This window comes from Acanthaster planci, linkage group LG01, assembly GCF_054643075.1.
Source record: "Acanthaster planci isolate LZ-2023a linkage group LG01, COTS_SCS, whole genome shotgun sequence".
Taxonomy (NCBI): domain Eukaryota; kingdom Metazoa; phylum Echinodermata; class Asteroidea; order Valvatida; family Acanthasteridae; genus Acanthaster; species Acanthaster planci.
The window spans coordinates 21,556,118-21,583,600 of NC_141777.1; the positions used below are offsets into that span (position 1 = coordinate 21,556,118).

The 27,483-nt window shown below is 42.0% G+C and overlaps 2 protein-coding genes across 3 annotated transcripts; one reads left to right on the forward strand and one right to left on the reverse strand.

The window, feature by feature from the left end:
- The first annotated feature begins 5,437 nt into the window (after positions 1-5,437).
- LOC110985008 (transcription initiation factor IIA subunit 1-like) lies at positions 5,438-16,034 on the forward strand. Of its 2 annotated transcripts, XM_087142506.1 has the most exons (9): positions 5,438-5,595; positions 5,755-5,856; positions 8,100-8,305; positions 9,120-9,156; positions 9,685-9,793; positions 10,246-10,451; positions 10,964-11,092; positions 11,931-12,020; positions 12,990-16,034. In XM_087142506.1, the coding sequence occupies exons 1-9, from the start codon at positions 5,575-5,577 to the stop codon at positions 13,095-13,097; spliced, it is 1,008 nt and encodes a 335-aa protein (XP_086998632.1). In that variant the 5' UTR covers positions 5,438-5,574; the 3' UTR covers positions 13,098-16,034. The 2 variants fall into 2 exon arrangements, with proteins under 2 accessions (XP_086998632.1, XP_086998630.1); XM_087142504.1 differs by having other exon boundaries at positions 5,438-5,856.
- Positions 16,035-18,245: 2,211 nt separating this feature from the next.
- LOC110984931 (trypsin-1-like) lies at positions 18,246-25,394 on the reverse strand. The gene is made up of 5 exons (XM_022245575.2): positions 25,236-25,394; positions 24,164-24,353; positions 22,207-22,472; positions 20,280-20,428; positions 18,246-19,645 (listed from the first exon to the last, which is right to left on the reverse strand). Exons 1-5 carry the CDS (start codon positions 25,285-25,287, stop codon positions 19,478-19,480), a joined length of 825 nt encoding a protein of 274 aa, XP_022101267.2. The 5' UTR covers positions 25,288-25,394; the 3' UTR covers positions 18,246-19,477.
- Between the last annotated feature and the right edge of the window lie 2,089 nt (positions 25,395-27,483).

The following is a 27,483-nucleotide window of genomic DNA, read 5'->3' on the forward strand; positions in this document are numbered from 1 at the left end:
ATGGCTTCCGGTCTAGAAGATCGACAGAAACTCACTTTATTACTTTGCATGACATAGGCAGGTTAATTGACAAGCAAACAGTAGATAGCAGTACTTGACTTTACGAAGGCTTTCGATAAAGTCCCACACAATCTTCTGTTAAATAAATTAAGACATTACGGCATTTTGGGACCACTGCATCAGTGGATTCAAAGTTTCCAGTCTGAACGAACCCAGAGGGTAGTTCTAGATGGTCAGGCTTCAGATCTTGTACCAGTAACATCCGCATTCCCCTAAAGATCAGTGATTGGCCCGCTGTTATATTTGTATATACACGATCTACCAGAGAACCTTACTTCAGACGTTCGTCTCTTTGCTGATGACTGTCTTTTGTATAACATGGATAAGGTCCAACTACAGCAAGACCTTCGCCAACTAGAAAATTGGCAATCAAACTGGGAAACGAAATTTAATCAATCCAAGTGTTGCACAATCTCCACATACAGGCACCAGGGCACCGATCAAAACCATCCATAATTTTTACGACAAAAACTTAAGTAGTGTAAACAGCTTTAAATATCTTGGGATTCACATCACTAATAATTTGTCATGGAAGAAACATATCTGAAACCTGTAAGAAAGATCTGAGGGTATTAAATATTCTAGGAGGAATCTGCGAAGCTGTACTCCAAATTGTCAAAGAAACAGCGTATGTCACACTGGTTCGTTCGACCATTGATGGAATATTGCATCATCTGCCTATGGTCTCCACTTGGCGTCTGACATTCACAGTCTCGAACTGATTCAAAGACAAGCTCCCAGATTTATTTTCAACAACTATAGTACACCATCTGGCACCGTGACAAACATAATACTTAAGGAACTTGATAGTGGCCATCTCTTGAGACACGGCGTAAGTTGAACAGGTTACCCACGATGTTCAAGACATTTAAAACAATTGGTCGATGTTCAGTCTGATGGTATCCTTATTCCAAATGTTAGAATCTCTAGGGGTCATACAAAAAAAAAAAACAACAACTGAAAATCAGTACTCCACCAAGGTTTTTAACAATACCTTCTCCCCAGAACAGTCAGGTATTGGAACAATATAATATATGCCACAATCTGTGGATAATGCAACATCAGTGTCAGCCTTCAAGGAGGCAGTCGGGCAATTTTTTTCATTGATGGGTCGGTTTAAATTAGTGTCAATCCCCAACGCGGGGTTTAAACCTAATCACGACCTAATACAGTTGGTGTGATGCGTCTTGTGGATGCTTTGCCGACTATATTATTCCATGGATCTATGATTGTACAGATACAGTACGCCGCGTATTCACTTTAGTGCCAACAGTTACAATTGGGCTCCCCACAGAAAAAAAGGTAAATAGCGTCATTGTGCAGTACCCTGTAGAGAAGTTTAGCTCGGTTTTTCACCTTCGGGGGACGGAGCGAAAAAGGAATCGATAATGCAGTGCCAAGTGTCTGTTTTTCCTACTGACTCGATCATTTATAAATCGTCCCTCCCCCTCCAAGAAAATTTCAAGTTGGGCGAAGGGGTCGACCCTCCCACACCATATATACGACTGTCCCGTTTTTCTTTTTGACCTGAGTCACCTTGGTCGACCATGAGCACCGCCAATCGAAATTAGGCCCGCCCAACGTGCTTCTTTTCTAGGTTTCACTCATCGAGCTATCTGGTTCGTCAGTAACTCCGTCAAACACGTGGACGTGCAGCTGATGGCAGGCTCCCATTGGACGAACACTAAAGTTGCACGTTTCCTCCCGGTTCAATGTAACTCTCAGTGCATTGGGCGTTGTTTAAACTGAAGTGACGTTACACTTACGAACAGGATTATCAACTTACAAGTCTGTCTTTTCACCATGTAAACGCATAAACCGCCAGTCTTGCGCGTATAACCGTGATTTTGAAAAGTATATTGGCATACAATACGCCAAACGGTGGATGGCAGGGCGTTCAGTGCGCATTACGCACAACACACTTACATTGCCTGTGTTTGTTTACATGACTTGTGCTTCCAAAATATGTTCAACTTTTTTGCTCTTCTGCACTGCTATTCCTTCTTTCCAAATGTTGCAATCGCATCGTTTTGAATCCCTTTTGGCCAGATTAAGTAAAGAGAGGAAATATTTTACAGTCGAAACTTAATGGTTTCACAGAATTTTATGGCTGGAATTCTTCAAGTGTGCGTAAATTCCCTATACCGAGGGGTGAATTTGCCCATAGTTTTGCTTGCAGTCGGGCGCCGTGCAAATCACAAAAACAAAGTATTTTTGAATACGACTTGACGGTCTATGCGTTCATAATTATGTGGGTGTCACTCAATGGGTGCGTTCGATTAGCTTCCCTGAAGACACCAGTGTTACACCAAGGGAAGCCTCGAAATGAAGGTAATCGAACGCTGCAGAGTACTCGCCAAGGCATTCTGGGAAAAAGGTCAAGTCCCCACCACGTTCCATCATGTTCATGTTCCAACAGTCCATCAGTGACGTTATTACACTCAGGCAGCCTCCAGAGACCCGCTTGCGGATCGCCAGCCTGGGTAGTGGTGGCTGACACCACCAGGGCAGGCACGAAGATCAAGTGATGGCTAAACGAACGCTCTCGTCAAGTTTGACTTACTCGTGTAAGCTAATCGAAAGCACCCTGTGACGCGTGCGCGTGAATGACGAAGTCACTTATCGTAACGGGTAAACGGATGTCAATTTGTAACGCGTCGACCAATCACAATGTGCCAAATTTGTCGACCCAATGCGCGTTTGGAAAGGGTCGACAAACTTCGCGCGTTATGATTGGCCAACGTGTTGCAAACTCTTGGTGGCGCACTATTGTGAATCGCCCGTATTGTAAGGCTTGAATTAGAGGAAAACACAATTCCACGAAATGATCACGAGAGGTTTTGAGGGCGCAAAGCAACGTAGGGTCTATAGTATACATTTGCATTTACATGTACTTCAAGACAAGCCTTGAAATAACAATTTTCTGTGTTATGTATAACTTTTTATAAATAAAAAATCTTATAATAAAATCAGGGCCGAGTTTACAGATTTTTCAGAAAGTCCTGAAATCAAAAAAATACCATGACAGAATTCTAAAATCAGGAAAAATCCTGACAAAATCCAAAACAAAATACTTTATCTTTCTTTCTATATTTCTATTCTGTTCCTTTTTAAATTGGAAGATGGGCTGACAAGTGTACTGTCCCCGAACTTGGAGGAGGGGTGTTTTTGGTGACCGTAAAATGTGAAGATTTGTAATTTCTGTATCCGGTACGGATAGGCCTTCTGAGGAATGACGCTAAATGTTAGAGCTTTGCAGTAACTTTGGGGAGGGAAATGACATAGCCCCTAATTTTTCTTCACTCTTCACACAGACCTTATACGGATCGCAGTTAGGGCTTCGCACTTCTCCTAGTTCTAATCAAGGCTACAACCCCCCCCCACTTTTGAAAAGCGACTGGCTGTAATTTAGCAGAGGCATAGGTCCAGAGACAGTAGTATTCTAATTGTAAAATGATTTTTCCTCACATTTACACGTTTGAGTTGCCTTACCATATTTTTGCATCAAAGATTGGCAACTGTCCTATAGTTGCAAGGAACTTCACTGAATCTACAACTTCAGCTTTAAGAACCCTTGGGGCACTCCGTGATTACCCGTACTTCAACTATTATTTCTTCCACATACATAAACGGTGGACATCATTGTAATTTTTGTTGGGCCCCCGGCCTGTTCCTTTTCATTTTGCTACCACTAACCCTACCCAAACAAGGGTATGGGGGGCAGGGGGCCAGCGACCCAAGACCCTTTTTTTATAAAAATGTAAGGTAATTTTTTTTTTTGGGGGGAGGGGTCTATTCGTTTCATTTCCCCCTCCAAAGCAGGTTAAAGCCCCAAAATGTAACTTAAACCCTCAAAAAGGCCACAACAGGTTACAGACAAAGATTTCAATTTTTGCATCTCCTCTGAAACTTTAGTTCAGGATGCGTCCTAGACCCCACATCTCCTCTAAACAAACACGTGTCGGAGAACACCTTCGATTGTATGCACACCGTATGGTTTTTCTCTCTCGATGCACGTTTAAGTATAGGAGGTCCAGGCTGTATACATTTCCTACATGTACAAAAACATCATTTTTCGTCGGACTGGGAGGGTGGAATTGTTTCGTAGCAACATGATACGATGTTCTATGATGACCACAATGAAAAGGAGCTTTGAAAACTTGACGAATATCACGATATCTTGCCCATTAGAAGGAATATACCGTACGCGTATAGACAAACATGACAAAAAATGGAAAATTAGCCTAACCAGCTGTTTTTTCTTCTGCCAAGGCATCCGCATTTTTTTCTTCCGAACCCTATGAGCAGACCAACATTTCATTCATTTTCCATATACATGTGCCAATGTCTTTCCTCTATTGTGGGACTAAATGGGAACGACAACCAAAGGGTTCCAAGCTTATTATACAATTTTCAAAGATAACCATTATTTAGGTCCAGGCCCTTGTAAGCGGACCCTTGACACCGCGCCATTATAGGGCTTCGCGCTCACATCAGTTCTGATCAAGGTTATGCCCCCCCCCCCACTTTTGAAGTGCGACTGACACCCATGTGCTAAGGATAATGACGCAAACTACTTCCCCGGAATTTCATGGATGAAAGACTACCAGTATCACTGACAAATACAGTAACTGCGGCGTTGCAAGCAGGGCGAATTCTGTCTCACTTTTCCACTGATAATGCAGGTTTACAACAAACTGCGATTCTCAGTAAAATAATCAAAAGTACAACTCTGATGCCCCAATTGCTTATTTTGACCCATAATGTAGAATTCAGTGAGAGAGATGTGTCACAAACCATTAGACTAACAGAAAAAATACGTAGCCAAAAGATATACAAAGATTCTCCATACACAATATGTATAATGCAGATATCAGATAAAATCTTTATTTAGAAGACACGAACAGAACGTCATCATAGAAGTGATACATTTCCGTCACGATCATACTACTCTTTGTCGTTCAGTATTCAAACGAGATGTATAAGATTTTCATAGTTCAAGGAATAAATTATGATAATCACCATACCTTTTCTTTATTTATCATGAATTTGAGGCTTTTTTGTCTAGGCTAACAAAACAGCCTCAAATATGGAAAAAATCGTTTCTCCTGGTTACAAAACTGTCAAAAAATACAATCAAAGGATTAATGCATAATCTATCACTGTGTTAATCACGTGCCCCACGAAGTGACATACTCCGTGACAGAAAAAAAGATTATGCAAAAGCTAACGGAAAAAAGCGGAACAAAACAATATCTGCTACATTAAATAATGAAAGTCATGGTTTGTATTTCATTTTCACAAAACGCAAACACAATTTAGTTTTGAGGGTACGCGCTATTCATGAATAGCGCCACCCCCTCTCTGGCGATCCAGACTTGATGACAAGTATAAAAGCCGAGAGCAACAGTGGCGGACTGGCTTCGGGGAAGCCAACACACCTCGCGTTTTCAGTATTATTTGATAGATTCTTCGTGTGATTTCCTTCCAAATTTCTCTACATTCGGCCACAACATGGCAAATTCACAAGCAGTGGTAATGTATAAGCCATTTCCTACTTCATGATTACAATTAACACCTCACATTGTGTTCCATATTTGTTACAAAATGTCTCTAAAAAACAACATACTGGCAATCGTAAAAAGCGGGAGTGTATTTGTAATAAAATATACGCCAATTTCCCATCTTTACCAGTACAAATTATACAAATCCGTAATGGATGATGTCATAACAAACGTCCGAGAGGCCTTTCTGGATGAAGGAGTAGATGAACAAGTCCTCCAGGAACTGAAGCAGGTGAGAAAATTGTTCGAGTGTCGCTACTCGCTTGAAAACGCGGAGCGCGCGATACGAACCGGTATAGCGGTATGGCATTATGAGGCGTAGCTAGCTGGCTGGTGCATGCTGTGTCTGCCCACGGGTCCGGGGGAGCACACTGTACATGATGTAGTACTTACAGACTGCACGACTCAGCCACAGCGCTGACACCTCTCTACGAGCACATCGAGGTAGAACAAATCAACTGCATTCTGTCGCTCCTTATTCTTCTGCAAATTCCAATTTCAACCGCGATACCATCCCATCGGTTGTTGGGGATTAATTTAGATCCATTTGGTGAGGGGTATGGCTCAGGAAACGCTGTTAAAAACCATCGAAATCCACCGGTAATTTTTTTCGGTCCCACCGGTCTGATCGGGCACTGACGGCAGTGCACCGTCTGCCATTGTTCCTCCATTGCGCCGCACTCTTGAAACCCAGATATTTGCATATGCTAGTGTATTTATAGTTCACCCCTCATTTGCCTATCGCGTCACTGGTAGCCAATCAGTTGCTCCAGTGTTGCAATATTATGACCTCTGACATGAATATTCAGCAAATGGTGTACATGTGCGGGTATGTACTGCAGCATGTCAGATACATGTACATGTACTACAGAACATGTACAGTACACTGTACGTGTACATGTACATGCACAGTGCATGTACTTGATTGGACAATGCACAGTACGTAGTTTTCATACAAGTACATAATATACCCATTGTCAAAAAAGAGGGCAGCCTACCCAGTTGCATGCCATGGGCTTTTTAAATGAACTAAATATTTTCTACCTATTATTTGAAGGCAACATGATTCTTTTTTATGCAACACAGTTGAAAAACCTCAACTGCTGTCTGCCTGGATTACCAACTTGTCAAAGAAAAATAAAAATCATGGGTCAGTATGCAAGACATTGGATTATTGTGTACACAAAATGTAGCTGATGGGATGCATTCATTAAAATTTGTGTCTTGTATTAAAAGCATTTCGTTTATAACTATGAATGCCAGATGAAGACCAAAATGACATCATGAATTGCCTGTCTTCATTAAATTGAAAACTGAATACATGTTGCTAACTCTTATAACCACCCCTTCAACAGAATGGTGCATTCCATACTGGTGAACCTGTTTGTTTTCCCAGAGCTTTGTTACAATGCATTTTTGGAATTGCGTGTTTTAAAGCTGGACAGTCACTGCAAGAAATTAATTTCTCAATGCAGACTCCTCCTTTGTAAAAAATTTGTATGTCAATTCAAAGCAGAATAGCAACATGATTACATCATACGTGTAATGTATGTCCACATTACAGTTTACCCGTAGCTGCAATGAATTTGTCTGAGACTTTCTGTCTGCAACTTTATTGTGTATTCCTATTAGACTGAATGCATTGAAAAGAACACTTTTTTAAAGGAGACAAGAAAGGTTTTTTTATAATTTGAATGCGTGTAAGAGAGCTTTCTTGCGATGTTACGTGACTTTCCTTTGTGGTGGTTAAAACTTCAACATATTGGTTTTTATGCTAATGAAAATTTTCATATTGGGTTCGCTAAAACATGATGTCATTCAAGGCGGAATAGTAGTGGCTCCATAGCTCTGTGTATATCACACATTTTCTTGGAGTTCCACTCTTTACTTTATCATGTTATAGTTAAAATTATGAACCCAGAATCTACTCTCACAAAACTTACACAACAATGGATCACCAGAGAAGACAAACTTTAGGCCAGAGAAGTCTGAAGATATAAAGGATTTTTTGTGCTCAATACAATGCAACACTGAGGTTTTCTTTTTGAAATAACATTACAGTTTTGCTTTGAATATGGAAATGTCATTAGCATAAAACCTAAAACTAAAGGGCAGCAAAATATGGTTCCCTTTCATACACTGAAACAACGTACATTGGAAATGAGGTTGACTGAGACACACAGGTGCATTTTGATGTGTATGTTTATTCTATTTCAGAGAACCTTTAATCAGAACATTTTTTCTTTGTGCTTACATTTGTAAGGCACTTTCCTTCAAATTGGAGCTCTGATAAAAACCTTCTGACAGTTACAGTTGTAATCAAATCCTGCTTAGAAGGGAGTGTTGCAAAGACAGAAGAAATCATTCGTGTGCCTCATATTTTCTCCCTATCTGCTTTATTGTCATAGTCAGTTGTAGTCACGAAATAACTATTTTTATTTCTGTCTTCACATGGTTGTGGCTCACCGCCGACAGATCTGGGAAAGCAAATTGATGATGACAAAAGCTGTGGACCTGACCCCCCAGCCCCTCCCTCAGACAGAGGACAGCAGCAGACAGCGGGAAAAGTCCAGGGGCGGGGCCTCGTCTTCGGGGAGTGGTCATCTGCCAGCCCAGCTGCAGCTTCAGGCCCAGCAGAGAACGGCAGCTGTGGGCAGCAGTGTCCCCCAGCAGCAAGGCAAGTTGTGTGTAGGCTGAGTCGGTTGCAGGTGGGAAGCACCATAGGCGTTGGTACGAAGGAAGTGGTGGCATCCGGCCCATCAAGTGACTTCCCTAGGCTGGCTTGTTGATTCTCAGCCAAAGCTAGATCTTTTGAACCCAGCTTGAAGTTACAATGCTATGTTCAGTATAGTGTGCCTTATTCACTGGCAACATAAAAATCAGTGTGTAAGTTGGCAAGTGCAGCTGAGAATATAACTGTATTCTTTCCTTTTCCTAGCTTTTAAATGGGTGTTTTTCTGCCCTTTTTTCTGGGGGGGTCTTGAACTTCATTACATTGTGATATTACATTGTGATTTTTCTCTTCACATACCAAAATCTCTATCACTCCATCACTTGTTTGAGGCCCCATTTTTGTTCACTTTGCTCAACCACCATCTTCAGGTACATGTACATGTAGCTTTCCTTTAATGGATGAGTATCACAGATCTGTGCGTTGTTGTGATCTAATTTGAGATGGCAATTATTCCACAATATAGAAATATACTTTGATTTATTACTGTGCAAAACAGTGATGTCATCACTGACATTTTGCCTTTGAGAACGAACCTACTAAGATCAACACAGGACCTCTAACTTTTCGTAAAATTAATTTGGGTGTGAAATTCTTTGTGCGACCCTTTTTAATGTACAATTTTGGATTGTTAGTTGTAGCTGGGTTGCTTTTTTTGTTGCTGGATGTCTATTTTATTGAGGAAATTTGCCAAAGAGAATGCCGTGCAACTGAGTAGAGCTTTTCATTCAAATTTCACTGATTTTTTTTTCTGAAACAGGTAGCCAGGCATTCCAAATATCTGGTGCAACTACACAGCTTGTGAGCATTTTGTTTTCACCTTTATTTATCGTTAAATTTGATTTAAAAAAAATTGAATGAGCAATGTCGGGCGCAGGAAGAAATTATCTAAGAAAGGTTGTCTAAATAAGTAACAAGAAACAAACAAAAAACAGAGAGCAAATTCTGCTCCAGAACAAAGGTAGTTGAAACATTCTGAGTTAAGCACAGCTGATGCTGCCCTCAGGGATAACCTTTATGAGGCTTGCGCAGCCAGGTGAAAAGGACGCAGTGTGTGATGGCAAGATTTGCACAAAACAGTCTACCCTCTCAGGGATTTTACCAGTGGGTTTCAACCTTCCATGTTTTACATGCTTGACAAAAATTTCAGCTCTATTCGCCATCCGCTTTGTGTACTCCCAGGCGAGGGTTCTAATATCATCTTTGTGAAGAAATTGCACATCTGTTTATATGTAATTCTCATTGTAACAGTGACTTTCGTTAGGTACTCTGGTGTTAAGGATCCAAGTGCCTCATAACAAGAATTGATTTGCTTGGGTGTTTCTGCAGAGTTCATCAGCTGCTGCAGCCACGTTAGCCTTTCAGCAAGGGGTGTTGCAGCTACCCCACCAGTTGACCACCCTTCCAGCTGGACTGACATTAGCCCAGCCACAGGCAGGTAGGGGCCATAGGTTGTTTCACTCCTGGAGAATGCTGCTCCAGAAAATTTGGAAATTTTTGATGAAATGGCAACTCAGTCACACGTCATGCTCTCAACTGTTACTTTCATTTATATAGGAAAAACTCTTCAGTGAAAGTTTCATCAGCATTAGCAAAATTTATCAGCTGTGTCGTCTGTTAGTGAGCCACCCCCTTCCAAAATGAAATGGGCCAGAGGTGTTGTATTGCAAAAGTGGTATTGCATGGGGTAAATTGTTAGTACTTTTAGAGTTGTAGTCGATTTAATGTGGCTTTGATTTCTGTCCACACCTGCGTCCCCATTGTTTTACCTTTAGGCTTTATATTTAATAATTATGGTTACGGTGCGTGTACAACCTCTATACCAACTTCTATATGAGTTGTCATTGCTGATGCCATGCAGTGTGTAACTCGGCTTGTGATTCTTCCCAGGAGGGACCCAGACTTTTCCGGCCTACACGTTAAGCCAACCCCACGGCGCCTTGCAAGCCGGGGCATACCAAGCCGTCCTGCCCAACGGCCAGACCGTGATGATCCACCCGTCTCCCCAGACGACCCAGACCCAGCCGCCGCCACCGCAGCAACAGCAGCAACAGTCCCAGCAGGCACCAGGCACCATCAACTTGACCACAGTGCAGGTGGGTGTCGGGCAGTGTCTCCCCAGCCCGGGGTGTTTTGGTCCTGCGGCATGCCAGGGTTGTGATAGCCACATCTTGCCATTGTGATAGAATGTACATGATTGTACTTCGTAATACGCCATGCCCAGGGCAGTGCAAGTCTCATTGATTTGTAAGGAAGCAATATAATCCATACCCACTTTTGCTGAGGTTCCCATTGTAGAATATTCCACATTAGATGGTCAGCATATTTCACAGGGTAGTCGTAAAGGATTCTGAGTGCACACAGTGACTATGGATTTTCTGTTGTATTGTCTATAATCACAGAATGGTAAGCATCAACAGAGAATCTTGTGATAAGACATGTTATAAAGTGTCATAATTTTGCAGCAGCTGCATCCATAGTGATGTTCACAGTAATAACAGATGTTGAACATACTGTGCATGTAGGTAATGTGGTTTGAGCCGCACTTTCATCAGACAACCACAGGTTTTTATCCTGGTAATTACATCTTCCGCTTTCTTGTCTGCAGGCCCGCGTTCTGCAGGTAGATGGAGCGAATGACACCTCGGACGAGGAAGAGGATGAGGAGGAAGAAGAGGACAACGAGAACGAGGACGAAGAGAATGAGGACAATGAGTATGCGAATGATGTGGAAGAGGTACGCAGGTATCCCCCCAGGTGGTTCAAAGCAATCTGGCGGATTGTAGTCATGGCTTACGTACTAATGGAGGCTATTAAATTGAGGACAAGTATGCCAGTGATGTTGAACAGGGTAACGGGCACGTCACAAGCTGGGCAAGCTGGGTTTGGGCCAGGCTAGCCTGGCCCAAATCATAAACCACGGGGGGGAGGGGGGAGGAAGTGTGTAAACAATCAGATTGCTTCATTGCTGGCAGATCGGGGATGATTTGTCAAGAAGCCTGCAAAATGTCCACAACAGTGTCCACAGATTGTCTGCAACTTGTCCCTGGCACATTTTGAGATTCTGGGCATGGATACTTGGAGTGAGATTTGTTGGAAGGATATTGGTGGGAATTCAGTGTGTTGTGTTAATGAAGAGGAAAAGGTTCCCTAAATCATTGCACATACATGTAACTTACCATCACCCTGGCTTGGGTTAAAACCACAAGGACTCTTAACAATAAAGATTATAATGAGAACGGTGCCTTACTCGCGGTGTGGAGGGCTGGGCTGTATAAAATTCAGTGTTACAGTCAAGACTACTTAAGACCTTCACAAGACCAACACCAGACCTCCAGTCTGAATTCAATTCACAAGCCATTCAAATGAACTGCAACAAAGCTCTCCTTTGTCGTTACCCATTGTGTTCTTTGTGTCTGGTTTTGTGTCTGGTCTTGTGGTGGTGTGGACTACAATGCTGGTAAAATTGCAGATACCAGGCTTTTTTATGTTTGACTTTAGTTATATCCATATGAGCTTGGATGGGACCGAGTCTTTAATCATTCAAGTCCAAACCAAGTTTATTTCTCTGCCAGGAATCCTTGAATAGTGATGATGATGTCAGTGATGAAGATCCAGAGGAGCTTTTCGAGACTGAAAATGTTGTTGTGTGCCAATATGACAAGGTAAATATACCTCTTTTAGTGGTAGCCATCCTTTAGGTCTGTGGATCCCAATCTCCTCTAATTGTCCCAAGGGATAAAACTTTCAAGTACTGTATCTCCCGTAGCTTTTTAATTTTAAGAGGCACCTCTGTCGGCAAAAACATAACATGCATACTGTACATTTGGTCTCGACAAAATCTTCAGAAATGGTCATTGCGATCATACACTGGTCTCTTTTCATAGGATTGTCATTTTGCTGTGTAATTGGAGACTTGGGCGTGCGATCAGCTGATTTCCTTGGTTTTCACTTCACATTCATGCCTTTGAAGGAAAAAACACTGTATAGAGTCTTGTAAAGATTGGAATTTCCTGGGTTTTTTTTGTCAAAGTCCAAGATGCATGACTGGAGACTCTTGAGACACTTGCCAATGGTAATTATGCCAGTCCCGTATGACCATTCTGAGCTTCCACCATAAATCTCTACACAATTATCTTAAGGTGTCATTGCCGACTTCTTGGGTAATCCTTGTATGTATCACAATGTTTCCTTAGTACAATTGATGTGTGTGTTTCCAGACATCCAGGGCTGACAAAATCTCTGAGGGAAGAACAGATAATTGAGGGATAACAGATAATAGACCAGTCCATTAAGCCACGCCGGACTGTGTTCTGACCAGTTTGTCTGACATGGGTGCACAAAAGTCTGATGTGTACGCGCATTGGAGAAGAGTATGCACTGTGGGCCCTCATGTATTATGGGCGGGGCTTACTGGATCAGTCTGTTGTCGAGGATCATTGAGAAGTTGCATTTCTTGTCGGAAAAGTGAAATTTTGTTCCTAGGCAACATGGTTGCTAGTTCATTTGACAACTTGAGCCGGAGAGACTGGTTTGAAATTGTCTCAGACGACTTTGTTCACTCATAGTTTTCTCACCCCAGTTGTAAATTAAGCAGGTGCAATAATCCCCATTTTGGACTTCTTCCCCCGCAGATCAATAGAAGTCGAAACAGATGGAAGTTCCACCTGAAAAATGGGATAATGAACCTGAAGGGCCGAGACTACGTCTTCTTCAAAGCCAGCGGAGACGCCAACTGGTAGTTGGCCCATCCCGTGGTCCTAAACAAATAAATAGCCCCTACCATCCCAACTCTCGTAACTCCACCTCTCATGTGGTGTCCACAGTGCAATTTGGGGCTCATTTTGTTTGTTGTCAAACCTCCATTCCATGTCAATATTTTTTTTTTCGATGAGAGGGCATTTGAGGGAAATGTCTTCATTTGGGAAAAAATGGAAACTACTCCTGTGTCTGTTTCCTTTTGGTCTCTTTTTCTATTTTCTCATGAAAAAGTCCTGTTTATTTCGTTTAACTAACATTATAAAACGAGATTGAATGCCAGACTTGTACAATAACCTTTTGTGGATCTGAAAACACAAGTCGCAGGCAGTACTTGTCTCCGTTTGGATTTCATGATAAGAATGTATATACTGTAATTTGTGAACAACAAAAAAAAATTAACTATTAACAAATCATAGCAGAGACAAGAAACTACATTTCCCCCCCCCCTTCCCCGAAGAAACCTACGTAGTGTGTAATTTTTGTCTTCAGTTTTGAATTTCTCTTATCCAGTTGTGTGAGTTTAGGAGAAAGGTGGATAACCCGCTACATGTGCTATCCTGGTCGTGAAAGTCGGGATTCTTCAAAAAGTGACTAGGGGCCTTCGAGGCTGATTGTAGAGCTGCACTGCTTAAAACATTGTTTGCCTGAAGCAGAAAATAGCTCTAACCTTCATCAGCGTCTTGTTTTAGGAGGTTGCTTGGATTTATTTGCATAGCATAATTAATACCAAGGCACCGCTAGCTAATGCTTCCATGTGCAAGCAGGTACGTGTACCTACCTGCATTTGAAATAAATTCAACTTCTCGCAGCTTTTTTGCGTGCTCTGTGAGGGACCACGATTCCTTTCTTATAGTTTACGGTTGGGCCAGGCTGATTTTTATCAGAGCCCAACTGTAAGAGAGGAGGATATGCCACATACCTGGGTCTCCCCCACCCAGTGTTCCTGCCCCCACCCCACCTGTTGCTTACATTCAGACTGAAGTTCTTTATGTACACTTTGCACCCTGTATGTGCAATCACTTTTTGCACACACATGGAGTTGGTGTAATGTAAAAGATTTAAACATTTCAGTAGATTTGTAATAAAAATTAAAAAGTAGAAGTGACGGTTGATACATTTCCCCTGTCACCAGGAGTTTTGCCAATGCCAAGATTTATTTGACAAAAGTTCTGTACTTTGTGATGTGTAGTAGCAGATAGGCTGGCAACAAGCTTGATTCGATCAGACAACCTGACACTGTTGTTCAAGAATCAGGAGCCAGGTTTGAAATTTCTTAGACCGGACACCAGTGAGATGTCCGTCCAAGGACGTGAGGGTTAATTAAACGCAAATTTCAGCTGTGTTATTTAAAAGGTATATGTGTTAGAAGATGGGTGATGATGCGATCACTCCTTCATTTTGAAGGGCGGGTTGGGTTTGTTAGTTTGAATCATTTTGAACCTTTTTGACTTCAAAATACCGATAGTTAGAAACAATTGTTACGTACATGCACACTAAAAAATAATCGTTTACTTTGACCCTTAAGGGCTTTTGGAGAATAGGTTCTTTTGCTTCAGGACGTGTGTTCGTCTTGTTACTTGGTACTTTTTTAAGCCTTGGTGCCCATACCATGGCAGACTGCTAAGGAACGGTGCTTACAGAATTACCACATTTTTTTGTATTAGGCCCTGAAAATACATTTTTGTCCTGTATTGAGCTTAAATGAAACTAAATAGGATGTGTGTAAAACTGTCCAAAAAGTGAGAGCTGTATGAAGTAATGTTATGCTTACTGGTAAATGCCGGTTTGTAAATGTGTGTATGGTACATTTATTTTCTAGTGTCCCCGTTGTAAACAACCAATTGAAAAAAAAACTTTGTAGCCCTGATGAACCAATCAGTCGTTCAGTTTACTGCCGACTAAGAATATTATTTACCTAAAATCAGTCTAAAAGTAGATCCGTGTATAGAAAATTTTTTTCGTGAAGCTCAGTCGTTCATATTGTTCTTTGTAGATTCCCCCAAGGCGGCATGCATGCGGGCGGCTACAGTATTATTTTTTAACCAGACAAAGGATGTGCCTCCTTACCGTGCCATGTTTTTAATTAAAAAAAAAGAAAAAAATTATTACCATATTCTAAAGGGATGCTGTAAGGCTGCCAATCCATGTGTGGGTGGGTGGGCCTTCCCTGTGTTAAGGGACTGCTTGTTTTGTTGGGGGACAATTTCTCCCCGTAGCATTTTTGGTCCCCACAGAATAGGTGAAAGAACGAGTGTGTCCACGGAACAAGTGTGTGTGGTGTTGTTTTTGTTGTTTCATGTTTGTTTTTCTGTCAATCAAATAATTTGTCACAGTTTGCTACGAATGAGTACATGTGGGTGTGTACCTTACACTGAGGTACGCGCATTGCATGACCAGGTGCTCCATTTTTCCACGTGATATGATGATTTGTGCCACATTTTTCTTGTGTTTACAGATTGTGAAAAAAGGGGGCTGTAAAGTGACTACACAGCAAGGACTGGTAGACTTTAATACACGCAAAGGAGAATCACAACCGATGTGTTGTCAATACAACACTAGTTGCGGGACATACACTGCTTCCTCTTACCTATTTTGTGGGGACCAAACATGCAATGGGGACAGATTTTTGTAGAAGGTGAGAGGGAGTAGCAAGAAATGGAATTAAGATTCGCTCGTCTTTAGAGCTGTTTCTTTTAACAGTGTGTGGAAATTCGTTATTTGTCCTTGGTGTTCTTATTTTGTTTGGTACAGAAGTCTTGTGGCCCTCGGAATAGCCGCAGAGTGGCCCTCTAAATATGTTTTGCTTGTTAACACAGTAGATACCTTTAAGGTTTAAAGTTTGTGCTCATTGCAGAAGATTGCAAATCACTCTAAAAAGTATGTAAATAAAACAAAGAGAGTAACTTCGGATTATAAAATGTGGTTTGTGTTTTCTTAAAGATGGCGACCCATGTCCCACAGTCCATTGCCCCACAGATTGTATTCTGCTACAATTCGACGGCGTTATCAAATTGCTACAGAAATAACCGCCTATAAAGCCGCCGGCTCGGAAAATATACGCATGTGTGCCTGTTGAATGAACATGACGACAGCCGTCTGGTATATCAAGCCCCACTCGACAGTTGGGGTTTCTGGGTTCTGCAATGCGGAAATCAAACGTTGTTGTACATATTCCAGCATTCAAAAGGGGGATGGTAACGAACCTGGGAGCTACTCATTTGCAGGCACCTGCAAACTCACGATGAATATATTTCCATCCTGAAGTGCTTCCAGTCGGATGACATCTTCACCGATTACCAGCATGTTTTCCGGAAGGCCCGTTCGAATGGTAATTTTGGGTCTTCTGGATTTATTGTTTGTATTTGTTGTTGCTGTGTGTTCTTTGTCCTTGTTTTTGTCGTTGTTTTTCGTTGACGTTGTTGCAGTCTCTGTTGTCATATTCGTGGTCTTTGTCGTTGGTTAATTCTTTTTTGTCAATGCTTTAGTGCAACAATAGAGATCCCATTGGAAATTAGTTGCAAAACTTTCATGGGTTATCCCTGGTCATTTTGGTGTATATTGTACAGTTCCTGTTCATAGTATTTGTTGTATTTCAAAAATATTTGTTACTGTATTTGTGCTGTGAAGTCATACCGACTAAATCCAATCCAATCCAATCCATGCAAAAATACTAGCTCATATAGGGTCCAGTCCATTAATTCAGGTCCCATTGAAAACAGCGTATAATCAACATTGTTCCAGATCCAGTGACATGCTTTCCAACATCCCTGAGATTTCTAAAACACAAATTAAATTATTGTTTGGTCCCTAATCTTTAAATTTCTTTTCAAATTTTTTTTTTGTGAGTTAACCTATTACATTTTTAATTATTCTCATAAAACGAATTCACCACCCGAAAAGTGATTTTTCCAAAGTCTGCTTACAGCCATTTTTCCTAGTGGCAACCCTCAACTTTCTAGGGCACTTGGGACCTTTTTCAATTTTTAGCCATTCTGTTCTCAGATGAAAGCCCACAGACTCAGGAAGTTGATCCTGGCAAAGATTTACACAATCTCACCATTTGGGAGGCCAGACAATCTTCTTTTTAAAAATGCTGAGGGGGCACGTTTAATGCTAATGAGCTGGCCAGAAATCCTCATTTGAAGTGGTAGACCACCTATCATTGACGACACTGCTCGCAATCTTGACTTTAATGTCTCCATGTTGGCATTGCGCATAATAATTTCCGTCAACAAGTCATCAAAAGGTAAACTTTAGTCAGGTATAATGGCCTGAAATGAACAGCTGGGGTGGCGCAGCAAAATGCTATCTAGATAAATTTTACAATGTGGATAGAAGACTTCGATAAATGCAAGAGAAACGCGAGAGAAGTGATTCGAAGTGCACTGACTCTGACAGCAGACACTGGAACCAAAACAGTGTGAAGATCCTAACAAACTCTTGGCCAGTGACATACAGGGGGTGTAGCTGGAACAACTACTCACAATGTGGCAATCTCACCAAACACGTCTTCGAGTAATTGGTTCCTTTTAGTATAGGTTCCCCGGCCAATCTCGGAAAATGCGCTGTTTAGTTTGTAAAATAAAATTTCAATTAGGCGTGGACTTTGAAAACGACTTAAAACCTGCTTTCATTTTCGCAATACGAGCATTCGACTTCGTTTTGCAACCTTCAAATTAGCCAATGTGCTTTACGTTTCATTTAAGAGGTTACAAGTAAGTGATTAGGATTTTGATTTGACGTATTCGTCGCCAATGTAACCAGTGTCCAATCTTATTCACTGTAAATTTGTCTTTTACCGTAAACCGTTGGTATTGAGTATTTATTCTCATTTGCTGTAATCCAAATTCACAAAATTTGCGTTCAATTTGATTAGAAATATACAAGGTTACAGAAATCATGACACCACTTCGATAATGGATGTAATGTTACTCATGAGGGATTGTAGGGTGTTTGTTTTCAACTGTACACCAATTAAAGTCTATGACTTTTCTGTATAAGTTCCCGTTCAGCCATTACAAGAAGGCCATGTGTGAGCCTTTATGTGCTTGTGGCAAAAACGTAGCACGCGAACGAAAGGTTACCTCAGCGTTGGTGTTTGTATACTAGGATTCGTACAATAGTCGGTATGTTTTTAAAGACAACACGAATGGTTTACTTCAGTCATGAATATTCAAACATTTAGCCATTCATCTAAACACTTCTAAAAATATAACTTCTGTTGGCACACAAACGAATTTCCAATTCTTGACCAGGCATATCTTAAATAACATTTCGCACGAAATCGCCTGCACATTTTGCGAAATAGATTGAGTTCAAATTAAGATGCATGCAGGATTGCAGAGGTGCATTCGATTTTGCGCAAAAATGAATGTCAACATTCTAAACCAGTGCAATATCAAGAAACTGAATGCACACTATTTGTTATATATAGAAACGAGGATTTCAATGTTCGTTCGATTTTGCTCGAAAACGAATGCTGCCGTTGCTAATTCATTTACACATTTTCCAAAATTGGCTGGGAAAGCTATATTTAAGTACCTTGAGGGAATCAGCTACCAGCTGTTCCCTTCCAAAGAGGGGACAGCCGTTTCAGAAAAAATTCGCCCCCACCTTGCAGACTCAAAACCTGGATAAGCCATTGCTCCTGGTCCAAGAACATTACACCGTTCACTGTCAGTTTTAGTTAAGCTTTTATAAATGCAAGATAAGAAGAGAAAATCCGGAAGTTTGGGAGAAAAACAAAAGGACAATACCTACCAACATGCACAATAAATCCCAAGACAGGAACTTTATCTATAAATCATGAATCACGTCATCTGATGTCCCACTGCAATTTAAATGCTCTTGGTCATTTTACAAAAAGAACATTTTTCTCTTTTGTCCTAATTTATGGATCTATCAGTACTTTTGCTTAATGCTAATGGCTCCTCCAGCAAATAGTTGGTGTCTTATCAATCACAGCATTTATGTGACGTGATTTTATACTAGGAAAGATGTATTTGCTTACAAATCTTTTTTATTGCCGTTTGAAATGTGTATAACTTACAATTTAGGGTCACAGTGTTTTGCGGCCACTCCACAGGCGTGTACCTCCATGATCATTTTTCACATTCCTCTAATTTTTGCAGTATGACCACTTGGAATTAGGCCTACTTTGTCTCAGACTTGAAAATTTGCACGAATTTCCTCTGAAATTTGTTTTGCGGCCCCCTTTACCATCTGGTCTTCAACTACACCCAAGGTCCCCGATATTGAAAGTAGACAGAAGAAATCAAAAGGCTTTGACTCGATACAGAGCGCTTCAAGTCGAGTTCGTATTATTCTGCGCTTGGTCTCCGCTGAGCAGAGTATTCATGCCCTAGTTTGAGGACATAGAATTCTGGATCCAGTCCCGTAAATACATAACGTCAGCGTAAACCGAGGGAATACCAATCATGGCGCAAGGCTTCATGCCCCAGCTGACAACGCCCACCAGCTCCCACTTTCCGCTGGAATTCTTGATCACAAACGGTCCGCCACTGTCTCCCTGCAAAGCCAGTGAAAGCAAGCAGGATGTTTAAACTCTGATTTTTTGAAATGTGTTTGTGGTGGTGGGATTTGTTGGACAACTACGAACTATCTTTCGCAGGAAGAAAACGACCCCCTGCGCCCGCTCTCTAAGGAAAACCGCTGCCTCGATCCAGGACTTGGTTCGTTCAAGAGATGACCATTTTGAATTTCCCGAAAACAATTCATTTATTTGAAGGATTATTTATGGATTGGATCCATAAATCCATGGGATCCCAATTGAATCCATTATTTATGGATTGGATGGAGCCCACGTATTTTGCCGGATTTACAAAAATAGTCTCCCAATTGACGAAAACCGGTGGCATGATTATATCTAATCCATGCTCTTTGGGACTACCAATCCGAGCACAAAAACAGTGATGTGTAAGTATAAATTTTGCCCCAAAATCATCTTAGTGCAAACTGTATCCTAGTGTTTTGGCCCAAATCTGACCTTCACTTCGAATTATGACCAAAACAATGACCCAAGAATCCAAAAATTTGTAAGCAAGGCATCTGCCGTGAGTACACAGATACATTGGAATTAGTACATCTATCCATCATTTTTCCCCACCTCAACAGGAAATCATATTTTGTGACAAAGTACTCACACTGCACGCGCCGTTCTCCTTAGCGTCAAATCCACCACAGATCATGGTGTTGTCCACGTGCCCAGCACTTATGTCAGACATTCGCTTGTTGCACTCACTGTGGTCCATGATCGGTGTCATGACCTGCTGGAGCTTGTCGGGATACGAACCTGCAAAGGGGATTAACTTCCACAATCCAATCCATGTCTATCTCTGAGCTTAGGACCAAACAAACCAAGAAAGAATTATGTGAATATTGCATGATCACAATGAAGAATGTCAGACCGAGTTTGCAATTAGAGTTGAAAATCAAGAAATCAGCGGTTGATTGTCGAGAAAGCATTATGGGAAACTGTGCCAAAGGATGAATACGGATAAAGGGCCAGTTTCAGCTTTCTTGCACTGATGAGGCCCAAGTCACAAAATAGTCATTGGAAACACCACGACATCAAAAATGGCTCTCTTTTGCAAATCTTCGCCAATGCTAGTGGCACGCAGTTAATTCCCATTGGCCGTATGCTGCCGACTTTGGCAGGTGTGAGCAAGTGCTCACTAGGATGCATATCCAATGCATTTTGGTTGAGATGTTTAGTGAGTTAATAGGGGTGAAAATAGTTTTGACTCAAATTGGAGATGCTGCTAGTGTTCTGATTCCCAAACCCTGGTGTATCAAGTTAAAACACAACTACACTAGTGTCTCATATGAGGCACACAAAGCAGTGATGGTGGGACAATTCTAGCCCACAACTCAGGACCAGACTGTAGAGAGTTATTTGCCAATCATCAGTCGATTTGCTAGGGTATAGCTTACGTTGGAAAACAACCAACGATAGACAATTAATTTGCTCCTTGCTGTGCACACCGCTTATCATCAATACGGGCGATTCACAATAGCGCGCCTCCAAGAGTTTGCAACGCGTTGGCCAATCACAATACGAGAAATCTGTCAACCCTTTTCCAAATGCGCATTGGGTCGACAGGTACACGCAAGAAAGAAATCAGTAGAGCTCCGTTCTGTGTGAGCTAAACAAGATTTAATTGCGTGATACCTCAGGGTACCATTCAACATTCTCTGTCGACCCCCTAAGGGTGCACTGAACCAATTCAAGCTCCATTGAAAAGTCCGATTCATGGTAGGACATTTTAAAGTAGCTAGGCGTCTACATGTACAAGCGGTGTTTAGTATCCTGAAGTACAAAACTATTAATAATTGGACATGGTCGGAAGGGAAACCTGTTCATTTCTTTTGATCTGACTAGTTGACTACTGCGGTAGTACAATGCTTGTGTTACAACGCTTGTGGACCTGTGGTGCGCGCGCATAACATGCCTTTCCGGTTCGTGATTTCGCCAAACACACGGACCCGCCACTGATTGTAGGCTTCCAATGGACGAGCACTTACGTTGAGCGTTAACTTTCGGTTCCATGTAACTCTATGTGCAGTGGGCATGGTTTAAATTGAAGTGACGTCACATTTACGAACCGAATATGAAGACTTTAATTTGCCAAATATACACGCGCGCAAGTGTTACCACCGCGATTAACGATGTCTCCTTGGATTTGTCTAGAACCATCATTACAATTAGAAATCTAAAGCTAGACGTCAAGCATCAATTAACTGCACCAGTCTCTCCATCCCCCCTGTGCTACCCTGCTGCTATTTACAAGATGAGCTCCAAATTGATCCAGCAAAATTGTACGTGCGTGACATGCATATATTCCCTCTATTGTTCACTGTGGCAAAGTCCACAAATCCCTAAAAGTCCATCAAAATTCCATCATCATCTGTCAACTAGTCTTGAGTCCAGTCCCGAGCTATTCAAACGGACTCTGAACATTAACTCTTACTATTCACAGTTACTATCACCCTGCAACGCACTTCCAGCTGGTCTTCGTATACTATACCTGGACTCAATATACGTGTATTCAACCCTGATTCTCTCCTCACCTTGCCCCCACTTTTGAGTGTCTCCCCAGCCTGTCACGTAAGCGTTGCCTGAGGTGTATGCCTGGGACGGCAGGCACACTGTGTTGATGGTGTCGCTGAGAGTTACGGGGCTAGACAGTTTCATCAAGGCGATGTCATTGGAGAGGCCCTGGTAGGTGAAGCCCGCGTGCCGCACGATCTTGGACACAGACGTCTCCACTGTGCCCGACTTGTCGGTGATATCATGCGCGCCAAGCCGAATCTTCCACTTGCCGATGCTCTCTCTCCTGAAAAGTCAGGGATAAGTTGGAGTCGTGTTGCGTCAAAGGCAAACAGTAAGAACTGTACCTCGAGGGGTTATTAACGGAGAAATTTAATTTAACGTTGGCAAGGTTTTCTACCCCCCCCCTCTGTTTTTCATGTTTCGAAAAAACAACTGTTTTCTTCAGGTGCAGATTGAAAGGCAAGGAGGTGGAAACCCTTGCCAACTTCAACTGAATGTAGAATTTTCTAGCAGTTACTTTTATCCCAAATGACTTGAAGCTGCTTTGCCAGACCATAGCTGTTGCACGTGTATGTAGGTAACCGTTGGTGTATCCCAATGTGGTACGGCTCCCAAAGCGCTGTACTTCAATCATGAATTTGGCCTTGGGGCCTTGTTACAGGCAAACTTTCAACTCGTTTTACAATAAGTGAAATTTCACCAAGATCTCAATGTGCCTGTTGATTAATCCTCTGCAGTTAACGTACCCGCGACAAAGTTGGAATGAAATTCTTCTTTGACCTGATTTTCCGGGGTTTTCGTCTCAAACTGCACATGGGCTCTTTTAAAATGCGCCCAAAATACGAAGATGAGTTTCTTATAAACGTGCAGTTAGTAATGTGAGTGGATGTAATACAGATTATCGATTCAACTTTTAAGGAATTCTAACATTAATTTGGTAGTTTCTGGATTTATGCCACCGTTTTTGAATTTCGGACTATCACTGAAATTGTCCACAAAAGTTCAACAACATGTATTTTGAAATTAATACCACCATTTAACTTTATGAATCTGATATTTTTTCAAAAAAGAAGTTGGTAACGTGGCAAAGTTCGGTGCAATATTTTATAAATTCCCCAATTCCATGCCATGGCTATCAGGACTCTGATATACGTGAAGAATATCTTTACAGTCCTGAACGCTGGGTGCGCACATTGTAACGGGCCAGTTGGTTGTAATTGGGCTTCAAAAGTGGCAGACGCTTCTTGTTCGCTCCACGGATTTCGTACATAAGCACTGAGGTGGGTAACTGCAGAAATTAGGGGTCCATTTTTTTCGTGTCTCCGTTACATCTGACATAGGATGTTGTAAGTTCAAAACACCCTTTTCTAATTTCCGAGAGTGATGAATTAATGCGAAGTACCTGCCAAACAAATAGTAATAGTTTGAAATCAATTCCGGTGATATTTCCATGTCAAATAGCAAAGGTCAAAGGTTACTGGGACATGAAAATGTAAAGGTGAGAGTGTCTGTTGCTTCTGTCCTGCTTGTCCCGCGTAATGTCTATCCCTGTGGTCAGTCGAGTCGGTCAATCCTTCAAGATCGAGTGGAAAAAGTTTAATTCCCAATCTGGACATCACCAAGTCTTGATACCCTGTAGTCAAACCCCTTGAGGACTGGTAAAAATTCCTCTTTTCCCTGCTAGATTGGACTTTTTGAAGGAAATGAAATTTCGTTACTAATAATTATGTCACTTCAGGGAAAATTGGTGATGTATGGGATTCTTGCCGACTGAGCAACACGTGCCTGCGGCAGTAAGACTAGCCACAGGGGCTTACCTCCATGTCCCCCTTGGTTACCTGGGTACAGCCGTTCGTCTGGGCTCACTGAAGGGTGTAGGCCTATAGGTTGCTGGGCCTGACGGACCTTTGACAGAAACGCCGGCTGTACCACAATGCACGGGAAATGGCCGCGTTTCAATTTTACACCACCTACCCGTAAACACAGTGCGCCGCAGTGACTATCCACTCATTAGTGATGAGAGATCCCCCGCAGAAGTGATGGTAAAAGCCGAAAAGTCCCCTGAGCCGGAGGCTGACCTGCCACGGCCAGGAGTGGGCCTTGGCTTCCACTCCCCCGACCACTCGAAGGCTGCTGGGAGTTATAGCCGGGCTGCCACATTCGGCTATGATACGGGTGACAAGGGGGACGATTTAAAAATAGTGGGTGAAAAATCATGCGGAAATAATCCAGGGAAACCTTAAAAATTAAATATATCTACGAGAAATCCATGATGAATCGTTCTGAATAAGATGTTCAATCTCTCTGAAACAGCTCTGAGTTACTGGGAGTGGATCACACATGCATGATGAACACAACTACATGTACTAAAATCTGCGAGGAGCTGATCACATTCAGAATGGGATTTTTAAAAAGTCTTTTTTGGGCAATCATGGATCTGTGCGAGTCAACAAAAATACGAAATCACAAGGAAAGCCACCAAGAGACTTGTGGAAGTTCCTCTCTCAGCTGCTTACACACATGTACAAGTACTCGACCAGTAACACAACCAGGATAGGAAAGCCTACAGAGGGCACTCGGCCCGGGGGTGCTCGCATTTCCGAGAAGGGCCCCCAAAGTCAATTTACAACCAGTGTCGCTGTATATATATGCAGTTTACTTTCAACATTTCAAATAGAGGCGGGAGTGACTTCAGCTGGAGGCACGCGTCCTCCCATGGTTACGTCACTGCTTGACTGCAACTGACATAAGGCTGTGTCCCTTTTTGTTTTAACGGTGACTACAACTTCGGTCGCTGCATGCACACCACAGTGAAACACGGCAGTTGTGAACAATGCAGTAAAGACATGGCCTAGAACACCAAATTGAAGATGACATATAAAAGGAGTTGGTGGGAAACGTAAAGGCATGATCCATTTAAATAAACTACAGCCAAGTAATGCAAAGCCCAAATACATTACGGTAATGTCATTTCCTCATGTCATTACCTCGCCACCTTTTAGAAACAAACTACAAATTCCCGAAGCACACAGGTTCCCGTACTTACCATTGCAGGCCACAGCAAATGCAACAACCAATAAACAAACTTTCAGCATCATGATGGAAGATTCGAGGAAATCTATTACCGCTGGACAGATTCCACAGTTACTGTGCCGAGACTTACTTCAAAGTTTGGTTTAAATACTTATTCGGGCAATTCTTACCATGTGAGAAACGAGACAGCTGTAAACTCAGCAAATCATCCCACCGCTGGGCATACTCTGTTTATCGCCAGATACAAGTTGTGTACACACATCCTGTAATCAGCGTGTGTGTCACCAACTCAGACGACGATCAAACCTCTCTTATTACTGGGCGTTTAGTAGTCGGGGTCTTTTTCACAAACGCACAAAAGCTACGTTATGGCAGGGGAAGGAAGGGGTTTGCACCCCCCCTCATAAAACATGGAAAAATGTCGATTAGCCATCATCCCTTTTCGTGTATAGGCTTTCGGGTAAATTCAGGACAGGGTGAAGTCAGAGCAAAGAGTGTTAGGTTTTGTACGCAGGTGAAAAGTCTCTCCATGTCGTCCTGTTGGTGTTTGTCTAGTCTAACTGTGTGTAAAGCAGTATCTATCATTGTTATCCCAGGGTTTTTACAAGCTCTGGGAGTCTCCATCATAAAAACTTTGCTTTTTCGCGGGAGAACTAAAGTTAAACATATGGACAACCCCTTGGTGTTTTCCCCACACAGGTAACAAATAGGCTAAGCGGAAATAGGTATATGCAAAGATGGGATCAGTTTCTACAAAAAGGGACGAGGGGTAACTGCCCCAGAATTTCAGAAGAGCGGGTGGCGGGAATAGAGAGGAAACCGTGATACACAGAAATGAACAGTTCTGTTCTGAAGTTATTAATTAAATAATCAGTTCAGAGAAGTAGAAATGGCAGTGGATGCACCTCCTTTCCCGACCTGCTATTGATATGTCTCTTTAACCCTAACCCTCCTCAATCCTTCACCTGTTGGAGGATTGAGGAGGGTTAGGGTTAAGGACTAACAAAATACATGTATGTATGATTACGTGTCATCTGTGGCACCAATGACTTCAGAAAACTGGAAAGGTCGTGAAGGATAAAAAGGCTAATAATATACACAAAATGTGATTGGACAATACTTTGATGATGTCACGGAGATGTGATGTAGAAACACGTTTTTTTGTGCGCAAAGTAACATTTGTTACTTGAACTGAATCTGATCGGTTGTGTATTTCCTTCGTAATGGCCAGTCAAGAGTACACCTTTATGGTCGAGTCTTGTGACACAAGACTACATCGGCACAATGTTGCTATTATTTCTACCGGTAACGCATCCCTGCCTATGAACGCAACAGCTTTCAATCTGATCACAATTTTATGCTCATCTCGGGAGCAGAATCATAGACGTTGGGAGGGGAGGGCAAGCAACTTTTGCTTAAATTTTTCCTGAATAGGACAAGATTACACACTTCCAAATGTCATCCCTAAACATGTTAGGGAGCTGAAAGATCTCACAGTCAAGTCTCATGCATACATGCTTTCTCAGAACTATGAGTTTTAATCCCAGGGGCATGGGAGGGGGTGTGTACCCCCGACATTTTAGTGGGGGGGATGGGCTATTGAATCATTCCCCCCATTTTTCTAGGAGGAAAAAATTAAGGCAGATTGTGAAGAATTTTTCTGACAAAAGTTTCCCAACCAAAATGTATTCAACAACACTCAGAAAGGACGAACATTTTTAAAAAGCCATAAACATGTCAGTTTTGATGTAGGGTTCTGCAGCAGCGTAATACCAACTATAGATTAACATCTGTATCATGAACAATGCCCCCTAGTATCATATGGCGTCAGTAATCCCCTCTTTCAAATTTCCCTGGCCAGTCAAGTGATAACCCCACAGTCCCCAATCCCCCCAGTTCCCGGCACAAATTTACATGTACACCACTGCTCAGAACACACCCAGCGTGTTTGAAAAAGGAAGTTTGTTCCATCATAAATGCTTTGTTGGTTAACAATGTTGTCGAAAGAGTAAAGTTCCATCAGCTATCAGGAACTAAAGCGAGCAGGTGTGGAGAAATGGTAGCAACTTTATCATCAGAAAAAATTGATAACCTTTAAGGATGCCAAATAAGCAAGCCTGATAACGACACATTCTAGTCTGGATTGTTACCCCAAGAAGTCAGAATCACAAGACAGTGAACTCCTACACACAAAGAGTAAAGTTCCATCAGCTATCAGGAAGTGAAGCGAGCAGGTGTGGAGAAATGGTAGCAACTTTATC